The sequence below is a fragment of the Cherax quadricarinatus genome, unplaced genomic scaffold (genome assembly GCF_038502225.1).
Source record: "Cherax quadricarinatus isolate ZL_2023a unplaced genomic scaffold, ASM3850222v1 Contig75, whole genome shotgun sequence".
Classification (NCBI taxonomy): Eukaryota; Metazoa; Arthropoda; class Malacostraca; order Decapoda; family Parastacidae; genus Cherax; species Cherax quadricarinatus.
This window is the reverse complement of record NW_027195101.1, coordinates 193,389-205,000: the sequence shown is the minus strand read 5'-3', so window position 1 is coordinate 205,000 and position 11,612 is coordinate 193,389. Positions and strand designations below refer to the sequence as shown.

Here is an 11,612-nt window from a genome sequence, read left to right as displayed (position 1 = left end):
TCGTAAAGCTGTGGTTTATCTGATTAAAACCAAGGTTTTTAAACCCCCAAAAAACAGTGAAAAAACGGCTAAAGTAAAATATTTGTATTGATGGAACGTTTCACCCACACGGTAGACCTCTTCAGTTAAACACACAGGCAGCAGTGTAGTAGTGAGATGAGGTGGTCAGTCCCTGGTGTTGAACCCCATCGACTTACCCTGGGGTCTGACTTACTTACACTGGGGTCTGACTTACTTACACTGGGGTCTGACTTATTTACACTGGGGTCTGACTTATTTACCCTGGGGTCTGACTTATTTACACTGGGATCTGACTTATTTACCCTGGGGTCTGACTTATTTACACTGGGGTCTGACTTACTTACACTGGGGTCTGACTTACTTACACTACATTTACACTGGGGTCTGACTTATTTACACTGGGGTCTGACTTATTTACACTGGGGTCTGACTTACTTACACTGGGGTCTGACTTATTTACACTGGGGTCTGACTTATTTACACTGGGGTCTGACTTACTTACACTGGGGTCTGACTTATTTACACTGGGGTCTGACTTATTTACACTGGGGTTATTTACACTGGGGTCTGACTGGGATCTACTTACCCTGGGGTCTGACATTTACACTGGGGTCTGACTTACTTACACTGGGGTCTGACTTATTTACACTGGGGTCTGACTTACTTACACTTATTTACACTGGGGTCTGACTTATTTACACTGGGGTCTGACTTATTTACACTGGGGTCTGACTTATTTACCCTGGGGTCTGACTTATTTACACTGGGGTCTGACTTATTTACACTGGGGTCTGACTTACTTACACTGGGGTCTGACTTATTTACACTGGGGTCTGACTTACTTACCCTGGGGTCTGACTTATTTACACTGGGATCTGACTTACTTACCCTGGGGTCTGACTTATTTACACTGGGGTCTGACTTACTTACACTGGGGTCTGACTTATTTACACTGGGGTCTGACTTACTTACACTGGGGTCTGACTTACTTACACTGGGGTCTGACTTATTTACACTGGGGTCTGACTTATTTACACTGGGGTCTGACTTATTTACCCTGGGGTCTGACTTATTTACACTGGGATCTGACTTACTTACCCTGGGGTCTGACTTATTTACACTGGGGTCTGACTTACTTACACTGGGGTCTGACTTATTTACACTGGGGTCTGACTTACTTACCCTGGGGTCTGACTTATTTACACTGGGGTCTGACTTACTTACCCTGGGGTCTGACTTATTTACACTGGGGTCTGACTTACTTACCCTGGGGTCTGACTTATTTACACTGGGGTCTGACTTATTTACACTGGGGTCTGACTTACTTACCCTGGGGTCTGACTTATTTACACTGGGGTCTGACTTACTTACACTGGGGTCTGACTTATTTACACTGGGGTCTGACTTACTTACACTGGGGTCTGACTTATTTACACTGGGGTCTGACTTATTTACACTGGGGTCTGACTTATTTACACTGGGGTCTGACTTATTTACACTGGGGTCTGACTTACTTACACTGGGGTCTGACTTACTTACACTGGGGTCTTTGACTTATTTACACTGGGGTCTGACTTATTTACACTGGGGTCTTTGACTTATTTACACTGGGGTCTGACTTATTTACACTGGGGTCTGACTTATTTACACTGGGGTCTGACTTATTTACACTGGGGTCTTTGACTTATTTACACTGGGGTCTGACTTATTTACACTGGGGTCTGACTTATTTACACTGGGGTCTGACTTATTTACACTGGGGTCTGACTTATTTACACTGGGGTCTGACTTATTTACACTGGGGTCTGACTTATTTACACTGGGGTCTGACTTATTTACACTGGGGTCTGACTTACTTACACTGGGGTCTGACTTATTTACACTGGGGTCTGACTTATTTACACTGGGGTCTGACTTATTTACACTGGGGTCTGACTTACTTACACTGGGGTCTGACTTACTTACACTGGGGTCTGACTTATTTACACTGGGGTCTTTGACTTATTTACACTGGGGTCTGACTTATTTACACTGGGGTCTTTGACTTATTTACACTGGGGTCTGACTTATTTACACTGGGGTCTTCGACGTATTTACACTGGGGTCTGACTTATGTACACTGGGGTCTTTGACTTATTTACACTGGGGTCTGACTTATTTACACTGGGGTCTTTGACTTATTTACACTGGGGTCTGACTTATTTACACTGGGGTCTGACTTATTTACACTGACTTATTTACACTGGGGTCTGACTTATTTACACTGGGGTCTGACTTATTTACACTGGGGTCTTTGACTTATTTACACTGGGGTCTGACTTATTTACACTGGGGTCTGACTTATTTACACTGGGGTCTTTGACTTATTTACACTGGGGTCTGACTTATTTACACTGGGGTCTGACTTATTTACACTGACTTATTTACACTGGGGTCTTTGACTTATTTACACTGGGGTCTTTGACTTATTTACACTGGGGTCTGACTTATTTACACTGGGGTCTTTGACTTATTTACACTGGGGTCTGACTTATTTACACTGGGGTCTTTGACTTATTTACACTGGGGTCTGACTTATTTACACTGGGGTCTTTGACTTATTTACACTGGGGTCTGACTTATTTACACTGGGGTCTTTGACTTATTTACACTGGGGTCTGACTTATTTACACTGGGGTCTTTGACTTATTTACACTGGGGTCTGACTTATTTACACTGGGGTCTTTGACTTATTTACACTGGGGTCTGACTTATTTACACTGGGGTCTTTGACTTATTTACACTGACTGTTATTTACGCTGGGGTCTTTGACACACTGGGATCTGACTTATTTACACTGGGGTCTTTGACTTATTTACACTGGGGTCTGACTTATTTACACTGGGGTCTTTGACTTATTTACACTGGGGTCTGACTTATTTACACTGGGGTCTTTGACTTATTTACACTGGGGTCTTTGACTTATTTACACTGGGGTCTGACTTATTTACACTGGGGTCTTTGACTTATTTACACTGGGGTCTGACTTATTTACACTGGGGTCTGACTTATTTACACTGGGGTCTGACTTATTTACACTGGGGTCTTCACCTATCATTATTCATAGATTATAGATCATTCTGAGTCATTGCTATGATATTTAGATGTTTGTGTTATGTTGTGTCTGATTACATCTCCGCTAAACACAGGAGTGATGCTGCTGATGCTCAGAACGTTCTCATCTCCGACACCAGTGATGCTAGGACGAAGGGATTGGGTCTGCCTCTCACAGAGTGAGTTTTAAAATGCAGTATTTGCTGCGTCTGTGTTAATATCCCTTATTTTTAACAATATGGGGAGGAACTAAGCCAGTTATGGGTCAGTGTTAATATCCTTTATTTTTAACATTATGGGGAGGAACTAAGCCAGTTATGGGTCAGTGTTAATATCCTTTATTTTTAACATTATGGGGAGGAACTAAGCCAGTTATGGGTCAGTGTTAATATCCCTTATTTTTAACAGTATGGGGAGTAACTAAGCCAGTTATGGGTCAGTGTTAATATCCCTTATTTTTAACAATATGGGGAGGAACTAAGCCAGTTATGGGTCAGTGTTAATATCCCTTATTTTTAACATTATGGGGAGGAACTAAGCCAGTTATGGGTCAGTGTTAATATCCCTTATTTTTAACAGTATGGGGAGTAACTAAGCCAGTTATGGGTCAGTGTTAATATCCCTTATTTTTAACATTATGGGGAGGAACTAAGCCAGTTATGGGTCAGTGTTAATATCCCTTATTTTTAACAGTATGGGGAGTAACTAAGCCAGTTATGGGTCAGTGTTAATATCCCTTATTTTTAACAGTATGGGGAGTAACTAAGCCAGTTATGGGTCAGTGTTAATATCCCTTATTTTTAACATTATGGGGAGGAACTAAGCCAGTTATGGGTCAGTGTTAATATCCCTTATTTTTAACAGTATGGGGAGTAACTAAGCCAGTTATGGGTCAGTGTTAATATCCTTTATTTTTAACATTATGGGGAGGAACTAAGCCAGTTATGGGTCAGTGTTAATATCCCTTATTTTTAACATTATGGGGAGGAACTAAGCCAGTTATGGGTCAGTGTTAATATCCCTTATTTTTAACATTATGGGGAGTAACTAAGCCAGTTATGGGTCAGTGTTAATATCCCTTATTTTTAACATTATGGGGAGGAACTAAACCAGTTATGGGTCAGTGTTAATATCCCTTATTTTTAACATTATGGGGAGTAACTAAGCCAGTTATGGGTCAGTGTTAATATCCTTTATTTTTAACATTATGAGGAGTAACTAAACCAGTTATGGGTCAGTGTTAATATCCCTTATTTTTAACATTATGGGGAGTAACTAAGCCAGTTATGGGTCAGTGTTAATATCCTTTATTTTTAACATTATGAGGAGTAACTAAACCAGTTATGGGTCAGTGTTAATATCCCTTATTTTTAACATTATGGGGAGTAACTAAACCAGTTATGGGTCAGTGTTAATATCCCTTATTTTTAACATTATGGGGAGAAACTAAACCAGTTATGGGTCAGTGTTAATATCCTTTATTTTTAACATTATGGGGAGAAACTAAACCAGTTATGGGTCAGTGTTAATATCCTTTATTTTTAACATTATGGGGAGTAACTAAGCCAGTTATGGGTCAGTGTTAATATCCTTTATTTTTAACATTATGGGGAAGCACTAAACCAGTTAGGGTCGTAAAATGCCTCAGGACTGACGGTAATACACTCTCAGCGTATAAATTCCGTTGAATATTTATTATTGCCACGAATATTTACTGTTAGTCTGCCATCAGTACTGACCTCCAGGTGGCCTCACTCTGCGTGATATAACCGACCTCCAGGTGACCTCACTCTGCATGATATAACCGACCTCCAGGTGACCTCACTCTGCGTGATATAACCGACCTCCAGGTGGCCTCACTCTGCATGATATAACCGACCTCCAGGTGGCCTCACTCTGCGTGATATAACCGACCTCCAGGTGGCCTCACTCTGCATGATATAACCGACCTCCAGGTGGCCTCACTCTGCGTGATATAACCGACCTCCAGGTGGCCTCACTCTGCATGATATAACCGACCTCCAGGTGGCCTCACTCAGCATGATATAACCGACCTCCAGGTGGCCTCACTCTGCGTGATATAACCGACCTCCAGGTGGCCTCACTCTGCGTGATATAACCGACCTCCAGGTGGCCTCACTCTGCATGATATAACCGACCTCCAGGTGGCCTCACTCTGCGTGATATAACCGACCTCCAGGTGGCCTCACTCTGCGTGATATAACCGACCTCCAGGTGGCCTCACTCTGCATGATATAACCGACCTCCAGGTGGCCTCACTCTGCGTGATATAACCGACCTCCAGGTGGCCTCACTCTGCATGATATAACCGACCTCCAGGTGGCCTCACTCTGCGTGATATAACCGACCTCCAGGTGGCCTCACTCTGCATGATATAACCGACCTCCAGGTGGCCTCACTCAGCATGATATAACCGACCTCCAGGTGGCCTCACTCTGCGTGATATAACCGACCTCCAGGTGGCCTCACTCTGCGTGATATAACCGACCTCCAGGTACCCTCACTCTGCGTGATATAACCGACCTCCAGGTGGCCTCACTCTGCATGATATAACCGACCTCCAGGTGGCCTCACTCTGCATGATATAACCGACCTCCAGGTGGCCTCACTCTGCGTGATATAACCGACCTCCAGGTGGCCTCACTCAGCATGATATAACCGACCTCCAGGTGGCCTCACTCTGCGTGATATAACCGACCTCCAGGTGGCCTCACTCTGCATGATATAACCGACCTCCAGGTGGCCTCACTCTGCATGATATAACCGACCTCCAGGTGGCCTCACTCTGCATGATATAACCGACCTCCAGGTGGCCTCACTCTGCATGATATAACCGACCTCCAGGTGGCCTCACTCTGCATGATATAACCGACCTCCAGGTGGCCTCACTCTGCGTTATAGGGCCTATAATACCGTCTAATGTGCAAAATTGGCAGGTGTCCCATAGCTGGATCGGTAGCGCACTCAGCTCACACATTGAAGTACGGGGTTCGAATCTCCTCCAGTACGGCTGGAAAACATTAGGGGCGTGTTTCCATAAGACACCTGCTGTCCCTGTTCACCCATCAGTGTAAAATAGGTACCTAGGTGTTAGGTGACTGGTGTGGGTGGCATCCTGGGGACAAAACTGACCTAATATGCAGGAAATGCTGTACATAACAAGGAACTTTCTATATAGTAGTATGTCATAGGTGTCAGCTATGGTCTGTATAAGTTGTGTCAGGTACTGCTAGTAATAAATATTATTATTATTATTATTATTATTATTATTATTATTATTATTATTATTATTATTATTATTATTATTATTATTATTATTATGGTCTGTATAAGTTGTGTCAGGTACTGGTAGTAATAAATATTATTATTATTATTATTATTATTATTATTATTATTATTATTATTATTATTATTATTATTATTATTATTATTATTATTATTATTATTATTATGGTCTGTATAAGTTGTGTCAGGTACTGGTAGTAATAAATATTATTATTATTATTATTATTATTATTATTATTATTATTATTATTATTATTATTATTATTATTATTATTATTATTATTATTATTATGGTCTGTATAAGTTGTGTCAGGTACTGGTAGTAATAAATATTATTATTATTATTATTATTATTATTATTATTATTATTATTATTATTATTATTATTATTATTATTATTATTATTATTATTATGGTCTGTATAAGTTGTGTCAGGTACTGGTAGTAATAAATATTATTATTATTATTATTATTATTATTATTATTATTATTATTATTATTATTATTATTATTATTATTATTATTATTATGGTCTGTATAAGTTGTGTCAGGTACTGGCAGTAATAAATATTATTATTATTATTATTATTATTATTATTATTATTATTATTATTATTATTATTATTATTATGGTCTGTATAAGTTGTGTCAGGTACTGGTAGTAATAATTATTATTATTATTATTATTATTGTTATTATTATTATTATTATTATTATTATTATTATTATTATTATTATTATTGTTATTATTATTATTATTATTATTATTATTGTCTGTATAAGTTGTCAGGTACTGGTAGTAATAATTATTATTATTATTATTATTATTATTATTATTATTATTATTATTATTATTATTATTATGGTCTGTATAAGTTGTGTCAGGTACTGGTAGTAATAAATATTATTATTATTATTATTATTATTATTATTATTATTATTATTATTATTATGGTCTGTATAAGTTGTGTCAGGTACTGGTAGTAATAAATATTATTATTATTATTATTATTATTATTATTATTATTATGGTCTGTATAAGTTGTGTCAGGTACTGGTAGTAATAAATATTATTATTATTATTATTATTATTATTATTATTATTATTATTGTTATTATTATTATTATTATTATTATTATTATTATTGTTATTATTATTATTATTATTATTATTATTATTATTATTATTATTATTATTATTGTTATTATTATTATTATTATTATTATTATTATTATTATTATTATTATTATTATTATTATTATTATTATTATTATTGTCTGTATAAGTTGTGTCAGGTACTGGTAGTAATAAATATTATTATTATTATTATTATTATTATTATTATTATTATTACACAGAAACCGACCCATCGCTGCTATGCCTGTCTCTCCACACTCTCCACTCTACAGCATGGAGCATAGGCCTAGAGGCCTGGCTGTCATATTTGTCTATGACACCTTTGTTCTCGGTGGTCCACCTGTGAGTAGTGTTCTTCAAGAATTATTATTATTATTATTATTATTATTATTATTATTATTATTATTATTATTATTATTATTATTGACAATATTCGCTGGTTCTATCAGCCACTAAGACGCTTCGGGTGAGTAAGTTGATAGGCTGAGAACAACACTAGATGGTCAGTCTGTGGATAGGCCTAGTGACGGAAGTAGGCCTACCATATAAACTTTATTTGTAAAGTGTGGAAACCAGTTTATGTAATAGGTGTCCCGTGGATGGGTTGGTAACGCACTCGCCTCACACATTGAGGTCCGTGGTTCGATCCCCGATACGGGTGGAAACATTTGGACATGTTTCTCTAAGACACCTGCTGTCCATGTTCACCTAGCAGTAAGTAGGTACCTGTGTGTCAGTTACCCCTACACCTGCTGTCACTGTTCGCCTAGGGACAACAGGTGTAACGTAACTAACACCCAATTGCCTACTAACTGCTAGGTGAACAGTGACAGCAGGTGTCTTAAGAACACGTCCCAGTGTCTCCACCCGTACCAAGGATCGAACCATGGATCTTAGTGTCAGAAAGTTTTTAAACTAAGGGAGGAGGCAGTTAGGGTAAGATATAAGCAGCTATTGGAGGATAGATGGGCTAGTGAGAGTACAGACAATGGGGTCGAAGAGGTATGGGGTAGGTTTAAGAATGTAGTGTTAGAGTGTTCAGCAGAAGTTTGTGGTCACAGGAAAGTGGGTGCGGGAGGGAAGAGGAGCGATTGGTGGAATGATGATGTAAAGAGAGTAGTAAGGGAGAAAAAGTTAGCATATGAGAGGTTTTTACAAAGTAGAAGTGATGCAAGGAGGGAAGAGTATATGGAGAAAAAGAGAGAGGTTAAGAGAGTGGTGAAGCAATGTAAAAAGAGAGCAAATGAGAGAGTGGGTGACTTGTCTGCAAATTGTTGCTTCCTCTGTTTATAATAAGACATTTATATATATAAATATATATATATATATATATATATATATATATATATATATATATATATATATATATATATATATATATATATATATATATATATATATATATATATATATATAGCTCCTGACGATGCACCAGAATACGAATGATCCGGAGTTAAATATTCCATCATCTTGTGGGTTGTCCACTCACTCACACCTGTGTTTGCTTCACCAGCCTCGACCTTGTGGGAGTCATGATGCTACAATATGCAGACGGTGCTTCACACACCTGGGGTTCAAGGTTCCTGAACCATTCAGGAACCTTAAGAAGAAAGAGTTCCTACTTACATTAGAAAATCGTAAGTATGTGCTTCTTTCTGTACGTTAGACTGCTGATTTCGTTAGTTAATGGTGTAGATCAGAAGGACTTTGAGGTAATCAGTCCCTCAGTCTTTAGTCGGTGTAATCAGTCCCTCAGTCTTTAGTCGGTGTAATCAGTCCCTCAGTCTGGAGTCGGTGTAATCAGTCCCTCAGTCTGGAGTCGGTGTAATCAGTCCCTCAGCTTGGAGTCAGTGTAATCAGTCCCTCAGTCTGGAGTCGGTGTAATCAGTCCCTCAGCTTGGAGTCGGTGTAATCAGTCCCTCAGCTTGGAGTCAGTGTAATCAGTCCCTCAGTCTGGAGTCGGTGTAATCAGTCCCTCAGCTTGGAGTCGGTGTAATCAGTCCCTCAGTCTGGAGTCAGTGTAATCAGTCCCTCAGCTTGGAGTCGGTGTAATCAGTCCCTCAGTCTGGAGTCAGTGTAATCAGTCCCTCAGTCTGGAGTCAGTGTAATCAGTCCCTCAGTCTGGAGTCAGTGTAATCAGTCCCTCAGCTTGGAGTCGGTGTAATCAGTCCCTCAGTCTGGAGTCGGTGTAATCAGTCCCTCAGTCTGGAGTCGGTGTAATCAGTCCCTCAGTCTGGAGTCAGTGTAATCAGTCCCTCAGTCTGGAGTCGGTGTAATCAGTCCCTCAGTCTGGAGTCGGTGTAATCAGTCCCTCAGTCTGGAGTCAGTGTAATCAGTCCCTCAGTCTGGAGTCGGTGTAATCAGTCCCTCAGTCTGGAGTCAGGAGTCAGTGTAATCAGTCCCTCAGTCTGGAGTCGGTGTAATCAGTCCCTCAGTCTGGTCCCTCAGTCGGTGTAATCAGGCCCTCAGTCTGGAGTCGGTGTAATCAGTCCCTCAGTCTGGAGTCGGTGTAATCAGTCCCTCAGTCTGGAGTCGGTGTAATCAGTCCCTCAGTCTGGAGTCGGTGTAATCAGTCCCTCAGTCTGGAGTCGGTGTAATCAGTCCCTCAGTCTGGAGTCGGTGTAATCAGTCCCTCAGTCTGGAGTCGGTGTAATCAGTCCCTCAGTCTGGAGTCGGTGTAATCAGTCCCTCAGTCTGGAGTCGGTGTAATCAGTCCCTCAGTCTGGAGTCGGTGTAATCAGTCCCTCAGTCTGGAGTCGGTGTAATCAGTCCCTCAGTCTGGAGTCGGTGTAATCAGTCCCTCAGTCTGGAGTCGGTGTAATCAGTCCCTCAGTCTGGAGTCGGTGTAATCAGTCCCTCAGTCTGGAGTCGGTGTAATCAGTCTCTCAGTCTGTAATCAGTCCCTCAGTGGAGTCGGTGTAATCAGTCCCTCAGTCTGGAGTCGGTGTAATCAGTCCCTCAGTCTTCGGAGTCGGTGTAATCAGTCCCTCAGTCTCAGGAGTCGGTGTAATCAGTCCCTCAGTCTGTCCCTCAGAGTCAGTGTAATCAGTCCCTCAGTCTGGAGTCAGTGTAATCAGTCCCTCAGTCTGGAGTCGGTGTAATCAGTCCCTCAGTCTGGAGTCGGTGTAATCAGTCCCTCAGTCTGGAGTCGGTGTAATCAGTCCCTCAGTCTGGAGTCGGTGTAATCAGTCCCTCAGTCTGGAGTCGGTGTAATCAGTCCCTCAGTCTGGAGTCGGTGTAATCAGTCCCTCAGCTTGGAGTCGGTGTAATCAGTCCCTCAGTCTGGAGTCGGTGTAATCAGTCCCTCAGTCTGGAGTCGGTGTAATCAGTCCCTCAGTCTGGAGTCGGTGTAATCAGTCCCTCAGTCTGGAGTCGGTGTAATCAGTCCCTCAGCTTGGAGTCGGTGTAATCAGTCCCTCAGTCTGGAGTCGGTGTAATCAGTCCCTCAGCTTGGAGTCGGTGTAATCAGTCCCTCAGCTTGGAGTCGGTGTAATCAGTCCCTCAGTCTGGAGTCGGTGTAATCAGTCCCTCAGTCTGGAGTCGGTGTAATCAGTCCCTCAGTCTGGAGTCGGTGTAATCAGACCCTAAGTCTGGAGTCGGTGTAATCAGTCCCTCAGTCTGGAGTCGGTGTAATCAGACCCTCAGTCTGGAGTCGGTGTAATCAGTCCCTCAGTCTGGAGTCGGTGTAATCAGTCCCTCAGTCTGGAGTCGGTGTAATCAGTCCCTCAGTCTGGAGTCGGTGTAATCAGTCCCTCAGTCTGGAGTCGGTGTAATCAGTCCCTCAGTCTGGAGTCGGTGTAATCAGTCCCTCAGTCTGGAGTCGGTGTAATCAGTCCCTCAGTCTGGAGTCGGTGTAATCAGTCCCTCAGTCTGGAGTCGGTGTAATCAGTCCCTCAGTCTGGAGTCGGTGTAATCAGTCCCTCAGTCTGGAGTCGGTGTAATCAGTCCCTCAGTCTGGAGTCGGTGTAATCAGTCCCTCAGTCTGGAGTCGGTGTAATCAGTCCCTCAGTCTGGAGTCGGTGTAATCAGTCCCTCAGTCTGGAGTCGGTGTAAT

General features: G+C 41.2%; 1 protein-coding gene across 1 annotated transcript in view; it reads left to right on the top strand.

Annotated features, from left to right (window-relative positions):
* LOC128701046 (caspase-1) overlaps nucleotides 1-11,612 on the top strand; it is a 65,676-nt gene that overhangs the window by 30,891 nt on the left and 23,173 nt on the right. Inside the window, 3 exon segments of the mRNA XM_070080008.1 lie at nucleotides 3,210-3,293; nucleotides 7,780-7,900; nucleotides 9,072-9,215. Of these exon segments, the coding sequence (XP_069936109.1) occupies nucleotides 3,210-3,293; nucleotides 7,780-7,900; nucleotides 9,072-9,215 (349 nt within the window).